General features: G+C 43.4%; 1 protein-coding gene across 1 annotated transcript in view; it reads left to right on the forward strand.

Moving 5' to 3' along the window:
* Window positions 1-24,044, forward strand: part of VPS41 (VPS41 subunit of HOPS complex) — an 841,276-nt gene that overhangs the window by 685,689 nt on the left and 131,543 nt on the right. Inside the window, exon 24 of the mRNA XM_078688207.1 lies at window positions 14,260-14,400. Within this exon, the coding sequence (XP_078544333.1) occupies window positions 14,260-14,400 (141 nt within the window). The remainder of the gene's footprint in view (window positions 1-14,259; window positions 14,401-24,044) is intronic.

Genomic DNA, 24,044 nt, shown 5'->3' on the forward strand with positions numbered 1-24,044 from the left:
AACAAAGGGACCCAGACCCCAGAACTTTGGAACTCGCTGGAATTAAGGAACCTGCCAAGAAGAAGAGCTGGAAGTCTGCCCGGAGGAGTACTTCCCCTTTGCTCTGTTGTTGCTTTGTTGGGTGGGCCTGAAGTTGCTGCTTCTTCCTTGGGCAGTGAAAGGATTGGACTGAACTTTCTTTACTTGTGCGGAGTATCTCAAAGGCTGTAAGTAGAGCATGCCTTCTGTTCTGAATTCTCAGGGACTACAAAGACTTCACCAACCTCTGGGTACCACTTCTGGAAGCGTTGTTTCAGTTGCCACAGACAAGGGAAAAGCGACCGACTCCGCCGCTGGTTCTGTGTCCTGAAGGCACCAGAGAGGGCACCGTTGCATCTTGCACTGCAACCCTGGTTTCACCGACAACTGACATCACCGAGTCACTGCTTGCACTGTGACCTGTGAGGTCCGCCCTCAACATTGCCTCACATCACTGCCACTGCGCCACCCTGGTGTCACCAATGCCGTTGCTGACTTTGACACCCATGACCGCACAGTGGCTGGGGGCCCCGCTCTTAAGTTTCACGATGCACTGCCTCGTCCCACACCGCAGTCTGGGCCGACTGATGCCAGCTTCTGCTAACCTGCTCTGCCGCATGCACCGTGACCTGCCAGCACCACAACGAGCACGACCTTACTCCGCATCGTAGCCCTGGTCTCACTGACGCCGCTGGATGACCGTCATCGAGCTGTTGCCTACACCACGCCATAAAGGCACTGCATGCTGCACTGCTTCACTTCACATCGCAACGACAACGGTTGCCATGACAGGCTTGCACCATCGTGTCGGCCACAATCGCAAACGGTACTGTTTACGAGTCTGTCGACAACCCCGACCGATGCGGTCAGACGGAACTATTGGATTCTGTTGTTTTCAGTATCACGGTAGCTCCGGCCAGAGCTACCATCTCGGAAGAACTGTGTTTTTGAGATATTTCTGCAATTTTAAAGGATATCTTGCACATTATATATTTGTAAGTACTGTATGTTGGACTTTAAACATTTTGGTCTTGTTTTGGATATATGAAAATATTGGATATTTTTCTAAACTGGTGTGGTGTCCTTTTGTAGTGTTTTCACTGTATTACTATTGGTGACTCCCTTATCCTGACTAGAAGGCAGTGCCCCTACTTGGACAAAGGTGCAAACAATTGCCAAGTACAGATCCCCATTTCTTAAAATGGGTCATCAGCATAGCCCACCTTACCCGTTGGTGGCAATATCAGGCACCACCTGCCTCAATGGCAATCAGTTACCTCTGACAAGTGGGTGTTCCAAATTGTAAAGTGGGGTTATGGCCTTCCCTTTCTGGAAAGCCCACTGCCCTCACTACCATCCCCAGCCTAGCTGACAGAGGACCATCTCTCCCTATTCCATCAGGCTCTGCTAGCCAAAGGTGCCATTGAGAGAGTGCCAGCATCAGAAATAGGGCTTGGTTGCTATTCCTGCTACTTTTCTGGTATTCAAAGAGAATGGAGGCCTCCTCATTATTCTCACCCTCTCAACCCCTTTCTGAGAAAATAAAATTTCATGATGCGTACCTTGGCTCAGGTCCTGTCTGCCTTGTACCTCGGAGTCTGGATGGTAGCGTTGGAACTCCAGGACACGTATTTTCATATTCTCGTCCTGCGGGCCAACAGGAGTTACCTGCAGTTCAAGGTGGGTCAAGAGCATTCTCAGTTTGCTGTGCTACCCTTTGGACTCACCACTGCCCCTCAGGTGTTCACGAAAGTGATGGTGGAGGTTGTGGCTAATCTGCGGGAGGTCAGGGGTTTCAGTCTTTCCCTAACTCAATGAGTGGCTGTTTGAAAGCGGGCTCGCTGACGACAGTTGTCACTCACCTCCAGACTACAACAAATTTCCTGCATTTGCTGTGGTTCACTATCAACATGCCTAAGTCACATTTGACTCCTTCTCAGCACCTTTCTTCCGGAGCACCGAGTCCAGGATGTTCAGATCCTGATGTTTCAGTCTCAGTCCTGGATATAGGTGAGACTGACTTTGAGTCTCCTATGATTGATGGCTTCCTGTTTCTTGCTGCTGAAGTATGCCTCTTGGCATATGCAGGTGGGATCCCAAGTCCTCTTTCTGACCCAGTCCAGAGTTCGGGGGAGACTGCAAAAGATCTGCAGTGGTGGTTGTCGAGCTGCGATTGGGCCAATGGCATATCTCTCTACCTTCCCCGCCCAGAATGAATGGTGGTGACAGGAGCATCACTACTGAGTTGGGGTGGCCACCTGGGGGTGGGCCGGTGGGGGGGGGGGAGGGGGAAGGGGTGGATACAGAGGACTCTGGTCCTCAGTGGAGAAGATGCTCCACATAGTCTTCTTGCGCTGGGGGCAATTCGCTTGGCATTAAAGGCATTCCTAACATCCGTCAAGAGAAGGCTGGATCAGGTATTACAGACACCACCACCACCATGTGGTGCCACAACAAGCAAGATGGACTCTGTTCCAGGAGGCTCTGTGCCTCTGGTACTGGCTGGAGCGCCAAGACATTTACCTGGTTGTGCAGGACCTGGCACGCTCTGTAAATGGTAGGGAAGACAAATTCAGCCATCGATGCCTCACGTATTATGAATGGTATCGGCATCCGGAGATCAAGCAAGGTCTCTTCCGCAAATGAGGAGATACTTGGCTAGATCTGTTCGCCACCACTGAGAACATGCACTGTCTACGCTTCTGCCCATTGGAATTTCCTAAGCGATTCTTACTCTGAAAGGCTTTCCTCTTAGACTGGAACCGGGACTCCTGTGTGCCTCTCCACCAATACCACTCCTGCCCATCTTTTCAAGAAGATCAAGACCAACTGGGCCAAGTCATCCTAGTGGCTGTGGACTTGGCAAGGAATGTCTGGAATCCCGAACCTTAGTATGAACATCTTTCCTCCGATCAGGCTGCCCCTTGAGGAGGAGAAGTTGTTGCAGCAACAGTGCAGGGCTCGGCCCCCAAACATGCACACGCTTCACCATCACACATGGAGATTGAACAGCGACAATTGAATGCTTTTGATTTCCCCCTGAGATCTGTAATGTTATCTTGGCAGTCAGGCGCCCCTCAATAAAAACTGTATATGACTACTGTTGGGACAAGTATATGGCTTATACTTATACAGTATTGATTCATTTTCTGTCTGTCATTTCAGAAGCCTTGTTACTTGTTCTGTCGCTAGCCCAGCAAGGCTTTGGTTTGGGCACCATCAAAGGTTATCTTTCCGCAGTCTCTGCATTTTTGCTGTTGCTGGATCAGCCCTCATTGGTTGTCATCTGCAATATGTGTTCACCTCCTATCACTTTTGTCATGCCCCAATGGGGAATCAACCAGCTCTCAACTTTCCTTATTATATTCCCTTTCAAGTCCATGCACAGCTTTTTTCTGTAGCTCCTGTCATTCAAAACAGCATTTTTGGTGGCTATTACATCAGCCAGGAAGGACTGTGAGCTTCAGGCTCTTTCCATTGACCCACCATTCACCAGCTCATACCTGGACAAACTGGTTCTTCGGACTTGAACATCTTATCTGCGAAAAGTAGTCACTCTCTTTCACGTTGGTCAAATCATCACTCTGCTGACATTTTTCCCTCTGCCTCATCCTTATAAGAAAGGTGAGGTTACATCATCTGGACCCAAAAAGACCCCCCTCCTTTTACATCAGTCGCACCAAATAACACCAGGTAAATGATCAGCTATTCATTGGGTTTGCTGGAGTGAAAAAAGGCAAGGAGGTGCAGAAAGGGACCAATTCTTGAGGAATTGTAGTTTGCGTTAAAATCTGCTACACACTGGGTACCAGGGCCAAGGCCACTACTACTGTGTTAGCGCTCAGGGTACCTGCCCTGGACATCACTACTGCTTGGACAGTAAGGTTCATTAGGACGAGCATTTTGCCTGTTCATCCTCCAATACTTCCTCTTTTGAGCCATTTGATGACCCACCTCCGCTAGCTATTGCTGGGGTATGCATTCTAAGGTGAGGAATATGTGGTTGGAAGTCTCTAGCAGTAGAACAAGTTTCTTACCTTTGGTGACTCTTTTTCTGGTAGAGACTCCATCTAACTGCAGATTCCTCGGGACCATCTCATCCTCCTCTCACTGCGATATAGGCTCTTCTCCCTAAAGTCTGTTAGATTTCTGAGCAGTGGTCACACATTGTTCAGTCATGGCTCCATATTTTTGGGGCAAAAATATTCCCGAAAGTAAATGATGTTGGCATGCCGGGGTTTCTCCTTTATAGGCACAGTGCACGTTACTTATTACTCAGACGATGTGTACGCAGAGCCGATCGGCGTGCATTGATGCCTCTCAAAATGTTCCAGATCCAGTCTGACACCTCAGCAATATTCTAAGGTGAGTAATCTGTGGTTAGATAGATCTCCACCAGTTGAAGTGTTACCGAAAGTAAGGAATTTGTTCTTCTGTATCTTGACAACTGGCTGTTGAATGTGGGCTGTCTTACCTAATTTCAAACCACCTGCAAACCATATATTCATTATTATCCACCCAAGGGATTTCCATCAATGAGTCCAAATCTCATCTTCAACCTTTGCAGAGGCTGCCCTTTATTGTGGGAACACCATTTTTTAAGGATTTTACCTTAAGTTTCATAGTTGCAGGGGCATCAATGTTCTATATTAGTACTGTTTTATATAACAAATGGTGTAATTTACTAAGACCTTAATAGATTTAGTCTTGGGATTTTGGATTGAAAGCTTCTACTAAATGCACGATCTCCCACTAACATGAGTTTATAATTATGCGTAAGGTATTTGGTGATGCCTGCCCAAATTTGTGTATTATTTAAGCACTCTATCAGGCTCCATTTCTACATGCTTCTTGGTATTGTGCTTGTAAACTCCTCAAGCAAATAAACAAAAATCAAAAGAGTCATACGGTATGCAGTAAAATGGACCCACCAGACTGAGTGGTCCTAGTTTATGTTGTAGAGGTTCATGACCGTGCTGTTGATTTAGCTTCACGACCGTGCTGTTGATTTAGCTTCACCAACTATAAGACTGTGATGCAGCAGTGTTCATATGATGATGAAATGATTCCGTATAGCGTGTGCTGAGTGATCTTTGTAGGTGTGAAAGAACAGATAGTGTGTGCGTTTATGTTTGTGGTGATATCATTGGATAGCGAGTGCTGTTGGATGTCCAATGAAAGCCAAATATTGGATGCACGAGGTGTGTGGGTGGATGTAGTATGAAATGTCAACAGTGTAATGTGGTAATGTGCTTCTTCTTTGCCTCATCATTGCATCATATATACACATTCTAGAATGCTTGCCAGTCCGTGGCTGGGTGTAGACTGTTCTGGAACTTGAACGAGATCGTCATGAGGAGACGGTCCTTCAAGGCGTTATGAAGCCTATCTGTGCTTCTTGGTGACATAAGGAACAAGGAGGTGCATGCTGTACTGACTTTTAGTGTGTGAGGGACCAGTTATCCTCTAGTGAAGGCATGTTGTGGAGAGGTCATAGGCTAGTTGCTCCCGTTACGTTAGGCAAGGTGCTACTGGACCTAGCATTCAAATCCCATTTAGGCATTTCTAAAACTAAGGAGAGATTACGCTCTACTTACGGGTGGCTTGGCATGGATCTCCAGGCCGAATGTTGGGTGAGAGAATGTGTACAATGCTCGCTGAGTGAAAAGAGCATGCAAACTAGGATTCAGCCCATGGTAGCTAGGACACGCCTGAGTGGTCTCTGGAAGGACATTGCTTTGGACATTCTGGGTCCTGTATATGGTGATGGTCAGGACACTTATGTCGTTGTTGTGATGGATCTATTCTCCAGGTGGCCTGAAATCAGTGTTCAAGGGGTGTGGACTCAAAAACTGTAATTAACTTCCTTAATGTGTTATTCACAAGCGAAGAGTTCCCAGAAACAATGCTGACTGACAATGGCGTACAGCTTGTCTCTAAGGAGAAGGAGGATTTTCTCCTGGGTGTGGGGTTCTTCATAAAAGATGTGCCCTTTATCACCCCGAGTCCAATGGAACTGTGGAAAGGGTCAACAGAGTCCTAAAGAAACTATCTCCTTCGCAAAGAGCAACTGTCTCAATTGGAAGGAGGAGGTTTCCAAGAGGGTCGGGTGTACTGATTTTCAGCTCACACGACTACATGAAAATCACTGTTTTTCCTGTTTTGTGGAAGGCATCCTAATACACTCTTGGAACCCCTGTGGGTAAATAAAGACCTCTCCGATAAATGTGTCGGCACTGACACGGAAGATTGGAACAGAAGGGAAGATGAGAAGTGCAAGAATACGAAAATGCATTACGATCTGAGGCATGCCTTCAAAAACACAAAGGTTGCTATGGGAGACTTTGTGGTGATTAAACAACCTGGATGTGTGTTACTGGATCTAAATTTTCAAAACCCTTGAGGGTTTTTAAAATTTTTGACAATGCCATCAAAACATCCGACCATAGAGTGTGGAATTTCTGCAGAGTTGTTGTGTGCAGGGGGAGGAGGTTGGGGAGTCACCAGAGTGTTGATGAGAGTAGAGATGATGATGAAACAAGCATGGTGTTTCCCCGAGAAAATCGAGGAGAAAAACTTCTGCTCCCCTATACTTGGATGACTATGTTGTGTAAACCTGCACCTCCTCTTTCACTTGGGATCTTTTTTTATTTGTTGTCTGACAAGCAATTATTTCATGTTTTTTTTTAGTTTTGTTCTTAAATGTTGTTATTTATGTTTTTGTATTAGTGAAGGAGATGTGTGGTAATGTGCTTCTGCTTTGCCTCATCATTACATCATATGTACAAGTTCTAGAATGTTTGCCAACCCTTGGCTGGCTGTCGAATGTTCTGGGACTTGAACAAGATCTGTGGGCAGAGCCTGTTGGGTGTCTGAGCTGTCCTTCCTAATATAACATAACAGGTGTATTTGTAAAGCGCACGATTACCCTGAGGTGTCCTGGCGCTGAATAACAGATGTTTATTGTTACCCAACTCAATGGTACTCATTTTATCGACCCCAAATGGATGAAAGGCTGAGTGGACCCACCGGTATTTGAACCTGTGACCATGAGGTCGAACACAGGCCCCTGCAGTGGTTGCTTTAGTCCACTGAGCCACCAGACCCGGCTACAACTACAACTTAATAAACTCCTTTCTCAAGACTTCAAGGCTTCTTCTCATCTTTAAGGAAGAAATCACTTGTAACCATGTTACCATTGGGGTGTTAATGGGGATGTCTTCAGTTTGTAAGAAATGCAGCGGTTATAACAACCTGTGAGTGGCTGTTATTAGCATTATATGTGAATCTAAGAACGCAGCACGTTGTTCGTATGGCTTCGAAGTAGCCACCTCAAGACGTTTAAACGTGTTCAGTCCTTTTGCCATTCATAATATTTTCTGCTGCACCATAACCGTTTATCATGTAATGGTGTAGAATTCCCGGTTCGTGGCTCAGATTTTAATATATGGTCTGTAGCTTCAGTGTGCAGCGATCATATGCCCTGATCGTTTTTCTAAATGAATTATTTGGAAAGAGATTCAAATCTTCGTGTCAGAAAGCTTCACATAGTTTGCCACAGATTTGGACTTGATTTATAAGAAACACATTCTTTTAATTGCAAAATGTATTGCACCGTTTTAAAATTGATTTGATCAGTCCACTTTGTTCTGTATTCTTTCCTTTGTCTGTAGTCTCTCCGCAGCCTTTACTAATCCCTAATGGTCACATCATCTTTTCCTCTTGATTTGAGGCGGTACTGTTCCTGAAAAATCATTCCTTAGAAATGTTCATCTTATTTGCATTCATTTGCTTCTAACTGACTGACATGCCACAGGTTCATACGCATTACTGTGTGTCTCATCTTGAACATGTTTAATATTACTGTTTAAACTAGCAGTTGTTAATTTTTGTTTTGTGTGAATTTTGGGTGCAGACCGTATATACCGTTTGATGTTAAGTTATTTGAGACCGCTGATAAAGAAAATGTATTTCTGATGGATACTTCTAACCACAGATTCCTCACCTTTACAATAATCCCCAGGCGCTCGACTGGATCTGGAAGCTTTTCACAGCAGTGCTCCCCAGCTGCTAGAAGGGTGTGTTGTGCTGCTTGGTGTTGACTTCTTTCCACGCCAGAAGTGAAGGAGTGGAGCCGATATAGGTGCCACGCTTGTGCTCTGACTACAGTTCCTTTTTGCGCCTTCAGATGCTGATCTGGCGATCTGCCCTTTCTTTTTTCCACTGTTTTGATTAACTTTTTGCAGGATTTTTTTTCTCCAAAAAAGTGAAACCAGTATGAAGACCACAGGATTTAAGCCATGCAGGGACTATCTCAAACGAATGTCCTTGACAGAGCGTCACAAGGTATGCCTTTTTGTGTTTGGGCTCCGGACTCTGTGAGTAATACGCAGTCATGGACACCAGAGCTAGCCATTAATGTGAAGCGAAGCTGCATGTCACTGAACATCAGAAGAAATTGCACAAGGCCCACTCCTGTTTCCAAGGTTGTTCCAGTGACAGGTCCTTGTAGTGGTTGAAGTCTTTGGGAAAGTCCAAATCGAAGAGAAAACACAAGAAACCCAAGCTGGACTCAATCACATCTTGTAGCACTTTATCTCCATAGAAGCTGCAAGGGTTACAATCCACTGAGGTCACAACTAATCGAGGTCTTCAGGGATGTATGTTACGCATCTTTGGCACTCACCCAGTACACTCTGGGTAACCTTTGGGCCCCAAGAATCCACAGGGACCTCCAGTCGGGTTACCGGCAGTAGACCTTTCTTCTGCCTCGTCTGTGTCCTTCAAACCATCTTCGGTTTCTGCACTGGTGCCAAAATTGGCACCAGTCCCGTTGACATTAACTCTTTTACTGATGCCACCAGCGCCGGAGGAATACCCTGTGCCGATTTCAGCACTTGACTCTGAGGCAAATTCATCACAGCCATGACCAAAGTCACTTGCGGAATCCAGATTGACGTGCCCCACCTCCATTTAATCTAATTCTGACACAACACTACACCAGCTTTTTGGCTAAGAATCTGCTGCCATTTGGAGATAACAATGCTGATGATGGAGATATTTTACCACCATACATCGATGATAGCAGTTTTTATATGTTTTACAGGATGCCTTTGGGCTTGATACACTCCTTAAAACTGAGTTGATTTCTCCCCTTGGACTGCTGCCAGAAGGGGGTGCTTTTTTCACTGTGGTCATTAGGGGTGCATCAGAAGTCTTGGACCTACAACTTCCCTTTGTGGAGGTTAAAACTAACATCATTGCAGAGGGTCTGCAACCTGGGCAGTCTTTATCTGAGCTCTTATTGCCCATTAGTGACGCTCTAGCTCGTACTTTGACGTACACATGGACAAAGCTTTGCTCATGCCAACCAGTGCAAAGGCAGATTGCCAGATGCCACAGGGGTGCCAGGCAACCCTGGTTTCCTGGCTTAGCATTCCGCTCCTGAGAGTCTGGTGTTTCAACCCTCTACAAGCAAGGTTAATCCCAACTCTTTCCCTGTAACTTCCCCAGACAGAATAAAATGGATTGCGCATTCAAGAAACAAATGTTCTCACCAGGCAGTCTAGCCTTGGGGGTTTCAGTTGTTTGCTTAGCTAAAAATTATACACCCTTGGGGACATGGTCAGCAATATCTTGCCGACAGTCCCGGAGGAATTTTGGGTCTCCCTGTCGCAGACCATTCAGGATGCAGCTAAATTCATTATTTGGTCTAGCTTAGACACCACAAATTCTTTAGGTCAAGCATTAGTACCAGTGTGGTCATCCATCCCATGCTTGGAGGAAGTCTACAGTTTTCTCTAGGGATGTCCAGGCCTCCTTTATGGATATGATATTTGATGGGTCTTAGCTGTTTAGCAAAAAAGTGGATTCCACCCGTGAATGCTTTAAAGAAAGCCATGTCATAGTCCTTCGGCCTTTCAGCTCCTACCAGGCAATTTGGTCTGCAAAACTGTCCTTTTAGGGGATTGTTTTATAGGGCTAGCATACTGACAATCCCAGATCCTCTTGTTGGCACAGCAGAAACCCTAGTCCTTTTGTGGTAGGAGAGGAGGATCATACAGGCAACGTGATGGTCAGCAGGGACACCAACCCTTTCAGTCTCCCAGCCCTGCAGCAGAAGCCTCCAAGCTGCTTTATCTTGCCCTTATGTGCTCACAACCACTTTGTAGGAGTCCGAATCCAACATTTTCTCCAGCAATTCCAATAGATTACATCAGACAGATGGGTCCTCTAAATTGTCCAATGAGGTTACCCCATTCTGTTTCTTTTCGACCCACTCTAACTTCCACCTATATCAGAGTAGCTTTTAGAGGACCACTTGGCCATTTTACCTCTGGAAGTGCAAAATGTCTTCTCCAAAGGGGCCATAGAGAGGGTGCCAGCCCTGGAAATAGGAGATGGGTGTTATTGCTGCTATTTTTTGTTGCTGAAGAAAGACAGAGGCATTTGTCTTATTCCAGATGTTGTCCCTCTAAATGCCTAACTGCAGAGAACACATTCAATATGCTCCCATTGGGCCAGGTACTGTCTGCCCCGATCTGGGTAAATGGATGGTAATTGAAAAGTAAATTATTCCTTGATTATCTAGACCCACTAATGCACACAATATCGCATCCCACCTCAAGTACAATTTTTTTATATACAGAATCACGGATAGAAAAGAGAAATGGCTGAAAGACCAAGCAATAAACTGAAATTCAATATCAAAGGTCGAATCATTATAAATTATTTTTATTAGAAAATGACATAGATCATGTTAAAATTCATTGTCAAAACATTAAAAACAGAGTATGTCAAGTCAATACAATATAGAACATACATTCAAAAAGGCAAATTCATTTACTTTGCATTTGCTAAATAATATGGGACAAAGAACCAATATCAATCCTCACAGTCACCCCAGAGAGAAAAACAACAGCCAGTATAATTTGTCATATATTGTGACACATCCGTAGAACAAACTGTTGACTGGAACCCAATATACACAATTTCTGTACGTATCTGTAGGACCAGTCAACTACCAAATTGTGTCAAATAGCCGCGTCGACACGTTCCGATGGCACTCATCTGTTTACACCATCTTTATCAAGACTATGTATAAAATTCCTCGATTGAAAATATTCCAAAATGTCCGTTAAATCAAAACCTTATAAGATAAGGAACAAGCTATTTTGGTCCAAAGGTAATATTGGAACTGCGTAAAATTCTTCACAGGAGGGGCTTTATATCTCCAACTTCTATACCTGGTAGTAAGGGACTCAGTTTAAACGAAGTACTTAATCATTAGAGTTATACTCATGATTTGAGTAGGACCATTGGTTTGGTCTTGCTAAAATATCGGCACAATTGAAGTATCTTGGGGAAATCTAAACGTAAGAAGCTACCCACTCATGCCCTTCACAATGTGGACCAGAAGGTTGCATAAAAGCTGTGCCATATTTTCAATACTCTTTGTTGTACTTTGCAAGCCCTTCGTTTACGTGGGCTTGGTTTCAAGCACGGTCGCTGCTACGACTATCCCTGCACCCGGTATCTGACTTGCCGTAAATGAACAGGCTATGGATGGTAACCCTGGACCTGCAGGATGCGTATTTTCATGAACACATCCTGCAGTCCCACATACATTACATGATGCTCATTGTAGACCTGGAGCATTTCCTATGTGCTCTGCTCCCCTTCAGCCTTACCAGTGCCCCTCAGGTGCTCACAAAAATGATATTGATGAGCTTGGCACATACTGGGTGGTTGGTGACAGTGGTTTTTCCCACCTTGATGAATCACTGTTGAAGGCAGACTCCCAGTCGTAGACTACCATCGGACGACAATGAACCCTCTTATATCTCTTCAGTTCACTATCAACGTGCCAAAGTCACACTTGACTTCTTCTGTTGTAGTCGCATGCCATCTGCCTGATGCTGATGGCCTTCCTGCCATCACTCAATGGGAGGCTGGAGCAGGTTCGCAAGGACAACACCACTGCCATGTGCTACTGCATCAAGCAGGGCAGAGTGGGGTCCAGGGTCCTGTGCCGAGAGACTCTTGTTGGAATTGGCTGGACGGTCCGGGCATATCCCTGATCATAAACCACTTAGTGGGATAGATGAATACCAGGATAAATGAACTCTGCTAACGGGTCCTGGGGGGGGGTCACTAAGGTACCACAAGGAATCTTCCGACAATGAGATAAGTCCTGGCTGGACTTTTTGCCACCTTCGAGAACACGGAGTGTCAAAATGTCCACTCTCTGGAGCTCCTAAGAAGGCTCTCTAGGAGATTGATTCAGGCTAGATTGGAGTACAGGTCTCCTGTATGCCTTTTTGCCACTGCCCCTCCTTCTCCGAGTTCTGAAGACTGGGCCCAAGTCATCCTAGTGGTTCCAGACTGGCTCAGGAAAGTGTGGTACCCTGAATCTCTGTGCATGGGCATTTGTCCTCTGATTAGCCTAGCTGTGTGGGAGGATCCTCTGTTGCAGAGGCAGGGCTGGGTTCTATATCCGAACCTGCGCAGTGTACACCTCCATGCATGGAGTGCGTTCTATCAGCCACCCGAGATTGTGAATATCATCCCCGTGTCCAGGGATCCTTCTCCAAAGTCTATCTCTGCTGGACAATTTTGTGGACTGGTGTGGAGTCCACAACACAGACCCCCTTACCAGCCAAGCTGTCAATGTTTTACTGTCACCTTTGTCCCTGGCAGTTTCAGCCTTTTTGCCTTTGCTGGACCAACTATCATTGTTTAAATCATCTGTTATGATGTATTTTATTTAAGGTTTAAGCTCCAGGCTCTATCGGTGCAGCCGCCCTAAACATATTTTTACCTGATAAACTGGTGTTGAGGACCAGGGCTGCCTTTTTGCTAAGCATTGTGACACCGTTTCATGTTGGACAGTACATCATGCAACCAACATTCTTTCCTCCCCTCAACCCTTGTAAGAAGAGAAGAGACTTCAATGACTGGATCTCAAGAGGGTCCCGAGCTTTTATATTTTTCACACTATAGCCAATGTGTGGACAATCGGTCTTCCTGGGATTTTCTGGAGCAAAGGAAGGCAACACAGTACAGAAAAGGACTCTGTCAAGATGGATAGTCCTCTGCATTAAGACCTGCTACACACTGGCCTTGAAGCAGCCTCTGGAATGGCTGAGGTCTAATTTCACCAGAGCCTAGTTTGCTATCTCTGTGTTGGAAGGCAGAGTGCCTGCTCTTGACATCTGGTGGGCTGCTATGTTGTCATGTGTCAGTACTACTGCCTTGACAGCTAGGTCCAAAGGAAGGGTATTTTGCCTGTTTAGTCCTGCAGAACTTTTTGATCTGAGCCCTCTGCACAGACCCTCCACCTTTAGAAGTTACTGCTTTGGTATCTCTTAGATAGGCGAGGAATCTGCGTTAAGTACCCATCAAAAGAATACGTTACTTTCCTTCGCTAATGATGTTTCTGGTGCATACTCTTTATAACCGCAGATTCCTCACTGCCATCTTACCTTCCCGTTCTGTGTAGTACTCGCCTTTTGTCATCTAAAAAGTTCCCAAATTAGAGATCTGCACTCCGGTACTTCCAATTGTATTTTAGTGCTCCATGTCCAAGGGCGCAGAATGAGTCAAGCAAGAAACAGACATCTGACTGCAGGGGTGGCGCTTATATGTGTCTCAGCTCTGTCACTTTTGTGGCTGAATAATGCAAGTGTGGAGCCGCACAGCACCATCTAGAGGTGCTATGAAAATGTGGGTATGCAGTCTGGCGCCTGGGAAATATTCTAAGGAATCTGCAGTTGTATATCATACTCAGCAGAAAGAGCACTACTAAAAGTAAGTAACGTATTCTTCAGCAGTAGACAAGTTCTGCAATCAAAGTTAAATCAACTCTAGTGACAAAACAGGTGTAAAATATGAGTATGAGACAATGTTTTACGGATTATAACATTTTAGACATGAATAGTTAACGTACACTACATTTTAGGAGAATAATATAATATACAAAGCTTGCTATAAAACTAATAAGTAACAATGAAAATGATAATATTTTTCACAGATATATTTCCAGTTAATCATCATATATTTTTACAAGCTCAATTCATTTAAGTAATATGGTACACAATTGAGATAAGAAATGTAACAGCAAAATAATAATATCCAGCCACCATTACCTCTTGCCTCTCTTAACAAACCCTTATGCACTGCTGCGGCTGCTCACCTTCTTGAGTGACTTATGCGTGTTCCTTCCTTGTGTTTTTTCTTTAGGTCGCATGGGCAACAGCCGCCGGGCTTTGAAGATGATAATGGAGGAGCTGCATGATGTGGACAAAGCCATTGAGTTTGCAAAGGAGCAAGATGATTCTGAGCTATGGGATGACCTGATTTTGTATTCTATTGACAAACCTCGTTAGTAGCTAAGTTTTCTTTTCTCAATTTGATTTTGTGGGAACAAAGCCGTGGTATGAATCATCACAAGATTTGTTTCGGGACCTGTGCCAGGGAATACAATAGTGGCAGGAAAGACTAGACGGTCCAAAAAATGCAAGTCATTCAGTCCCCTTGCCTTTTGTACACTTCAGAATACATTGCACAATTTGGACAAAGCAGATAATATAAAAGATGCATTAGGTGCCTTCACATAAATATTTACATAAATATTATGCATGTTACCTCTTCCTCTTATGTCTGCCAAACAAGAGTTTTTGTGCCACCTATTCAAAATCATAATGCTGAAAAAATGCATTTTAAGTGAATGCCTTTTTCTGTGTCAGATGTCTTCAAACTTATTTGTGGTGACCGCTCACTAAGCAAAATGTTTTGAAGTCGAACCCCCTCCAAAACTTTATGGCACAGATTGGGAGAGCAGGAGGGGCAGGGACGAGAGCATATGGTGCTTATGAGATCATTTCAGGGGTACTTTTTCTCTAGGTCATAATCCATATTAAAGGTGAGTCTTATAAAGGAGCAAATGCATCAGACAAATACACAAACTGTCCTAAAAACACTGCTTCCTGTAATAGGGGTGATGTGAAACTCTACCTGGTAAACTAATGAGAGTAGCGACTCTGGGTAGCAGACTGTCTCCTTTTCTCCCGTGCCTCTTTCCTCGCCATGCCTGGTTAGCACTTCAATCTTGAACCCGGCTGTCCATCCCTTTCAGAAAAAAAATGCTCCTATGTGTTTCCCACCTCCCCAACAAAACGTTAAAAAACTTTATGGCGAGCACTGGGAGAGCAAAAGAGACAGGGCTCAGCACATAGAGAGGCTTATGAGATCATTCGTGGTAAAGAGCATACTCAGGAACCCACTGTATTGAATGCAGACACAGTTTCGGGGGGGGGGGCACTTTCAATTGCGGGCGACTTCTGGGGGAAACTAGAAAGCATGGTTGCAAGCCTCTTAGAACCCTTGATACAAATATTGACTGAAATCGCGATTAGGTTATCTAACCTTGAAAAACCAGTGTCAAATAGCAGCCTGCCTATGGTAAATTGCAATGTGAGGGAGAGTAATGCCAATAATGGGTTTACAGGCAAACAAAAACCTGTTAATAGTATTGAGAATTAGAGAGATGTATCTTTTGCAAGGGATGGAGGGGAACAGTCTCAGAACAGAATTCAAGACCATTTACAACTACAGGATTCTAATCACACGTATGCCCAGGCCGTTAACACTTTAGGTGGTTGCAGCTCGGGGTTAGAGAGGCATTATACGCCAAGTATATTAGGAAGAAACACACATGACATGCAGCACAGGACCCCAGGGGACAGTCACCCAATTCTCCATTTACCTCCTGCAGCAACGCCCTATATGATAATTTTAGCAAATGTTCCTCCACTGTTGACCGGTGCATCCGAAGACTGGGATCGGCGATCCGCTGTTCACAGATTTTAAAATGGCACAACGGATTGGGTGGGTTGGGAAATCCACCAAGAATCTCCCTGGGGACTGTATTGTTCTAAACATTAGATCACCAGGCCTAGTTAAGGCAATTCTAGAAAGGTCTAAAACCTGGTCTGTAAGCTCAGGGGGGGTTGCTATTCTTCCGCTGGGTTTCTTGTATCAGCCAACTAGGCCCCTGTGGTTTGATGTAGAAAGGGAACGACAAAGACAAGAACCCCAGCATAGTTTGTACCCTCCTTGGTACCATCCAAATCGTTATGAGGCATTAGGTGGCCTCGGAGACATAGACTGACTGGAAGTTAAAACGAGACACAGAAGGAATACCGATTCCCTAAACAATTAATTTAATATAGGCCCTGGTTCATTAAAAGTACCGAGGCCCCTTGTCCTCTAACTGGTTTAGTTAATAGCCCAAATTATTCTTTACATCTGGACACAGACTGCGAGGAAGGGGTTAGCGGTATTATAAGTATTGAGCATGCAGAACAACCTATTGCTGAAGGTAGGGGAGATAAGGTGGCCATTGACCAAAAATATGTCCACCCATTGAGAATGGTCTCCTGGAACATTGCGGGTATTAGAACTAGACTCACTGATGAGGCTTGGCTACTATATATTAAGACGTTTGATATCATTGGCCTCCAGGAAACATGGTGCAGAGAGGAAGTGGTTATTGACTGCTTTTGTTCATTTACAGTAGACACATCTCCGTCACTTGCATGGAGGGCAAAGGGGGGTTTAGTGACCATGATCTCTGTCAAAGATGGCACAGTAAAGATAGAGAATATCGTGGACTCTCCCTGGTACCAGATTATCTTGATCTCTAATTTAATTGAAGTCCCAATATTATTGATTAACTGGTATTATAATATCTTTGATCAAAATGAGGATGGGATTATTAACACCCTTAAAGAGGAGATTAATAAGGCTGTGGGTGTTCATTTCCCTGTATGCATAATTTGGACAGGAGATTTTAAATGTACCTTATGCCGTTATACTAAGCATGCGGCGTGTGGGATGTTAGATATTGAAAAACAACCTTTTGCTCATTTTAAATACACCCCGCAGGGCGAAGCATTAAATGATATAGTTATAGTCAATGACCTCTGCTTTTTTGATACTTTGGTTTGCACCCCTCCTACCCAGTATCCAACATTTATGGGCGAGACCAGGACTAACACTATAGATTTCATGCTGATATCATGTACATTTTCACATTTGGTGGAAAGCTTTTCAGTAGAACCTAACCCTACTAGTGATCATAACCCTCTGACCACTAGTCTGCAAATAATGGCAGCAAAGGGTAAAGGCGATGAATATCCCACGAATTATAACCCTAGTCAGGGGGTGAAAATAAAATGGTCTAAAATAGATGCCGCAAAATTTGAAGAGAGTATTGTCAGAGCTAATACTGGAAATGTCTTGACATGTTTATCTGAGGCTTCTACTTCGGAGGTGGTCATACAGAGTTTCGAAGACTTTTGTAAAGAGGTCGCCAATAACTTGACCAAGGTAGTGAAGAAGAACAACGCTCCCCAGGAAATTAGATGGTTTAATGCAGAGTGTTCTAGGGCCCAAAACGACCTTAAAAAAGCCTTGCGCATGGTCCCCCGTGATAGGGCCTTAATAAATTTGGCAAGATAACTTTATAAACAAGTAATTGGGCTTAGGAAGGATGAATTAAGAAGACTTGCCTGGGAAGACTTGGAGTGAGGTAGCACTCTCAAGGATTCCAGGGGCTTCTGGGAAGTCATAAACCGCCCGTTTTTTTATAGATGCTGTTAGAAATATGGAATCGACTATAACGGGAATCCTGGGTAGACCAATTTTCGAAAATATTTACCCCAAACGGCGTATCCTTGCAAGATCAAAAAGATCACACAATTATTAACTTGGAAACTGCGACCCAATTGAGTTTATCTATTTCTGCCAGCGAGGTTAAAGAGGCGCTGATAAAGGGCATTTCTGCAAAAGCCCCAGGGCCAGATGGGGTACCCCTATACATGTTTAAGGGCAATCTCCAGTTATGGGCTCCATTTTTGCAAATGTTTTTAAAGCAATAATAGTCGGTCGTATCCCTACTACGTGGAAAGAGGCTGTGGTGGTGCTGATATATAAGGAAGGCAACAGGAATGACCCTCTATGCTATCGGCCCATATCCCTAATTGATGCAACATGTAAAGTGCTGGGGAGGGTAATTCTCGCCCGTCTGGAAACCTGGGCTAATGACTCTTATATCTCAATCACAATATGGTTTCCGGAATGGAATGGGAACGAATGAACAATGTCTCAACCTGTCCCTAGTTATGGGTAAGTACATGAAGGCCAAGGGTGGCTCAATCCACCTGGCCTTCATGGACTTATCTAGTTCCTTCGACACAGTCAATAGAGGGAAGTTGTGGACATTAATGGAAAGAATGGACTTTGAGGAAGCACTCATTACTTTGTTGCGTAGATTGCACTCAACAACCTCTGTTTCTATACGCTATGGACCAGGGGGCGAAAAAACTAGGCCTATTGCGTCTACAGGGATGCATATTGGACCATTTCTTTTTTATATACAAACGGGGTGGATACATTTTTATTGGATCACCAGTTGGACAATCCGAATATTGGAGGAAAGTGGGTTCCTCTTTTGTCATATGCGGATGATACGGTACTGTTGACTTTAACTGCTAATAGCCTACAAAAAGCTTTAATGGCTTTTACTGACTTTATGATGGCACTGGATCTTAAAGTACATTTTAGTAAGTCTTTTACCATGGTGTGTGGCCCAAAACAAAAAAAAATGAGGAAATTTGTGGTAAAGGAAACTATTGTAGACAAAGTACCTAACTTCACATATCTGGGGAATGTCTTAAACAATAAACTGAATTGGGATCATCTGATCACAGTGAGGGCCCAACACACTAGTAGAATCATAGAGGGCCTGTTCCGCTTTGCATGCAAGTTGGGTCATAATCCGGTTGTGGAAATGCTTACCTTGTATAAATCAAAATGCCGGTCAATCACAACTTATGGGGCAGTAGTGTGGGGCTATCAAAAATGTCACCGGATACAAATTCTGGAAAACAAAATTTTAAAAAGGCTATTGATGGTACCAATTAGTTCTCTTACGAAATTCTGTCACTCCGAGCTGGGAGTGGATTATGTTGAAGACCGAATTAAAATCGCCCCATTCATTTTATGGGGGAAAGTGTTGTCTTCAGAGGAATTGTCATTTACTAGAGAGACTATTAAAGACTGTGTGAGCCTGGAAAAGGTATCGTCCATTCCTTGGCTCCGGTATGTTAAAAATGCATTCAATAATATTGGTCTGGGAAATTAATATGACAATCCCAAAAGCATACCAGCCAACATGAAACCAATCATAAGAAATGCTTGTTACAAAGAATTAGGAATGCTTGAGTTGGTTGACGAGCTTTCCGTTTATAGGTAGCCAAGAGGCCAGGAATTGTGTCTATCTATTAGCACCCAGACACAATCCCGCTTCCTTCTGACTAGGTTTCCTTTCTGCACAGTGCACTTTCTTCTAGCCTTTCCTAACCCATTGAGCTGGTGTGAGAGACTGACTCCCTGTTCATGTGATAATTTAGCCCAAAAAAGCACTTTATGCTCTTTTGCACATTATATAAGGATATAAGGGCCCGTTTTATTGAGCCAATTTTGAAGGAAATTTGTCCTAGTTCGCATCAAGAGTGTTTTAATTATTTATTATCTTTGTCCTCGGTTGCCATCTGTAGTGCTGAGCTTAATTTTATCAGAACTGAATTTTCAATTAGGGAACGTTATGAACTGTATTAGGAAATCCGGGTTATGTGATTGAAGGGTTTAAATCCATGCAGTTATTTTCGGATAGTGATAGAATAACCTGAAAGATTAAGATCATGTTTTACATTTTATATTATGAAATCTAAATATTTACCCACCCCAAATGTTGTATTGGAAAATTTTAAAGATGTTTTATATACGATGCTTACTTTCATGATTCGATGAATCGAATAAAGTTTATTTGATGATGATGATAAGATCATTCGTGGGGTACCTTTTCTGCAGGTCAGAAGAGAAATAGCTCTCAAGTGTTTCCTCTCCCCACCCCATGCAGCAAGAGTGTCTTCAGTTATATGCTAGCAAGGAATATGAACCATTATATCCCTTTTGTAAAATAATATCTCTTTTAATAAGTTGTCACTGTCCATTTAAAATTAAACGAGCTTTGGCAGAGCCAGTAGGTCATCCTCATCCTCCAATCCACCCCCCCTTTCCAATAAATGGCGGAGTGAGGTAGGTTATGAGGCAACACTGAGGGAGGAAGGGAGAGAAGGACACTTGTATGGTGAGAGGACAGGTGAAAGGCGATATGGAGTATACAGACAACAGAAGGATGGCAGGAAAGATCTGGGACAAGCACACAGACAATGCAGGGTGGATGGAAGGATGGAAGGTGTTGTAGCAAGCACACGGACAATGGATGGATGGTTGGCATAAGGAGCTGGGGTAAACACACAGACAGCAGAGAGTGTGCTGAAGGGCATTGGGTAAGCACAGGGACAATCAAGAGTGGGCGGAAGGGTCTGAGGTTAGCACAAGGGCAAAGAAGGGTGTTTTTGTTGAAAAAAAAAACTGTCCCCAGACAGTTATTGCAGACCTTGAGGTGCCTCTGGCTGAAAGTGTAAGGATTCTCTGGTCTCCTGTGCTGTGAAGTCAAGAGATAGAGAAAACTAAATAAACAGACCATCTCAGGGTGCCTGCTACCTGAAAGAAATGTAAATGTCAGTAAATGGTTGATCACTAAATGTAAAGGCAGCTTGAGAGCCTGGATTGTTTATAATTGATGAAGCTTCATAGTGAAAGATTTATTCTTTTTGAGTGGTAATGCAAGTGGGTTATCAGCTGAATTCTGCAATGCATCGTTTTAATGGACAATCATAAACATTTCTTGCACTAGGTACAGTCTGATTACCTATTAAAAATGATATACTTTGAAAACACATGTTTTATTTTAAAATACTAACTCAGATTTGCGACAGTCCTCGTCTACTGTGTGATTTCCGTCACTTGCTAAGACCCTGTGGCAGTATAAATAAACAAGTCACTTTTCCCCTCTGCAGCAACCTTGGTTCAATTCTGTGACTCTCTGATCACACATACAGAAATCCGCAGCGACCACATTAGCCAATTGAGTTTTCATTATGTAAAAGAGTGGATATATCCCAATGCTTAGTTTAACTTGCAATTTGTTTTTCATTTAAAGTCTGTGTGTTATGTTATATGCAGCAACCTGAAGGTGAAAGAACAACAACATATTTACACATTATGTTGTTCTTTTTATCCATGTCTTTCACCCTGTCACTTCATTCACTAGCCCCCACCCCCACGACACCAAGTATCATTTGCTTTATTATGCACCTCGGCTGCTGTAAATGAAAACATCCTGGAAACGTGACAATTAAACAAGGTCGCGCTTCCAGGCCATCAACATTTACAAGTCCTTGCAGAGGCATTTGCCCCTCTGAGAATGCTACCACTGAGCCTCAGGGGGTGCCCAGGCTACAGTTTGAAAACCTTTGTCTTCGCATATATGTCATATTCTGGCCCTTGTGTTGTGCCGGTTTTCAGACATTAAAAGTGTCCAATTTGTCTCGAGGCAGAGTTGCAAACATAGTCTGGTAAGCGGAGTGTGCGAGTTTTATACATTTTTTAGCAGTAGTTCTTCTGCAAAACGATCTTCTACAGATCCTTGACTTGCGCATCAATGAAATACTGAAGTACTTTGACTTCAAGTAACATTTCTCTAAACTGTTTACAAAATAGAGGAGGGAGAGATAATTTACCTCGACCTTCCTCCTTGCTAAATTACCAACCACACATTAAAAATATCCGTCTACTAATAGTTGTGTCGCCTTTTCCATACGAGTTATTTCTGGGGAAAGCGATTCCCTCACCCACATCGAAATGTGGCATGCTTCATCATCAGTCTTCCCACACCCTGGACTCAAATGAGTCCGGGGGGCTCGACCACAGTAAGTGGGAGCAAGTTTTTTAATGTATATTCGTAGAGTTGTCACTTCACATGAACCAGAGATTTAAAAAAAACTGAACTGTTAAAACTTCCTAGAACTACCCTAACCTCATTTTATTATTGTATGTCCGGATAGGGTTAAAAACAAAAACGTATGATGCCAGCGGACATTAATTACTGTACCATCCTCTGATAGTAGTCAGCATGTTTCAGCCCTCATCCGATATTCCCTGAACGTCAGCAGCTTCGTCAGGGCCTAAAGCCTCTGGTTGGCTCATTGATACCTCGACATTGGCAGTCGTTTTTAGTTCGTCTTTCTGTCCTATATGGTATAGTCAAAGACCTAATAATGCCTGTATCCCTGGATCAAAAACTCATGTGAAATGAAAAATAAATAAAAAAATGTAAGATATTCTCTCTCACATTATTGTACTCTGGAGAGCATTGCTCCAGGCGTTGTAGGAACAATTCCTAACCCGGGGAACCCAAGGGAGCGATACTCTATAGTCACACCTACTCCAAAGGATTGACGCTGCCAGAAGTACCATGGTGTTCCCTCTGCCGATAGCGTTTTGCACCTAGCTGCTCCTTTTACACGATCTGCCTGACTGTGAGCAAGACCACACTAGAACGTCACTAGGAGACCGACACTGCAAGCGTAGCACTCTACAGCTGCCATCTTGTAAGTAGGTGTTTAGTAGCCAGAGTGTCCTAAGATGTTACCAAAAACAACAAATCAACATTAATTCAAAAAGTATATGTGCCTACTCTTAAATTCCTATGATAACTATTTTGTTTGCTATTAGACATACCTCAGCTTTTCATTAGAAAGGGGTCTGTTGGCCTTCGTAGTCCACTGTCATTCCCCACGCAATTAAAAGCTATAAAAAAAAAATCAGGTAAGAAATATATAGACTGGGGAGAAAATGTGTGTATATATATATATTCACTGAAAAAACCATAGGTTTTAGACCATATATAGTTAGGAATTTGCATTTACAAAACCTTGAAAATTCACTGAAAAAACCATAGGTTAGAGACCATATATAGTTAGCTGGATATTTTATTGACATAAAACCAATGAAATTCCATATATAGTTAGTTGCACTAACTATATATCGCGCACCCGCAATCCACTGCTGATGATGTCACATATTACATCATTCATGACATGGTCAGTGACATCACTGATGACATCACTGATGACATCTCAAATGACATCACTGATGACATCACTGATGACATCTCAAATGACATCACTGATGACATCACTGATGACATCACTGATTACATCATCTAGTGTCTGTGTGTTTTTGTAAAGTTTAAATATGTTTTACATATTGAAGAATGAGTGGATGTATGGAAGACTGAGTGTGTGTGTGGCTGGCTGGGAGGTGTGTGACTCTGTGCATATCAATGTGTACTTGTATCAGTGATTGTATAAGAGAGTAAGTATGTGTTAGTATATGTGTGAAAAAGTATGGTGTTCTGTGTTTAACTGTATAGATGAGGAAATCGAAGTGTGATTGATTCTTCACAGGACTGACTAGGTGTATGAGTGCATATGATAGTGTTGTAATAATGAGTGACTGTATGTATGAGTGATTGTATGGGTGAATGAGTGAATGTGTGTGTAGACGTAGGAATCAGTGAGTGCGTATTTAGTAACTGGTATTGGTGTGTCATGATGTCATCAGTGATGTCATTTGAGATGTCATCAGTGATGTCATTTGAGATGTCATCAGTGATGTCATCAGTGATGTCACTGAAGTATGGTGTTCTGTGTTTAACTGTATAGATGAGGAAATGGAAGTGTGATTGATTCTTTACAGGACTGACTAGGTGTGTGAGTAACTCCATGGATGATTGGCAGTGTGTGAGTGTCTGCATAGGTGTATGAGTGCATATGATAGTGTTGTAATAATGAGTGACTGTATGTATGAGTGATTGTATGGGTGAATGAGTGAATGTGTGTGTAGACGTAGGAATCAGTGAGTGCGTATGTAGTAACTGGTATTGGTGTGTCATGATGTCATCAGTGATGTCATTTGAGATGTCATCAGTGATGTCATCAGTGATGTCATTTGAGATGTCATCAGTGATGTCATCAGTGATGTCACTGACC

This window comes from Lissotriton helveticus, chromosome 4_1 (genome assembly GCF_964261635.1).
Source record: "Lissotriton helveticus chromosome 4_1, aLisHel1.1, whole genome shotgun sequence".
Classification (NCBI taxonomy): Eukaryota; Metazoa; Chordata; class Amphibia; order Caudata; family Salamandridae; genus Lissotriton; species Lissotriton helveticus.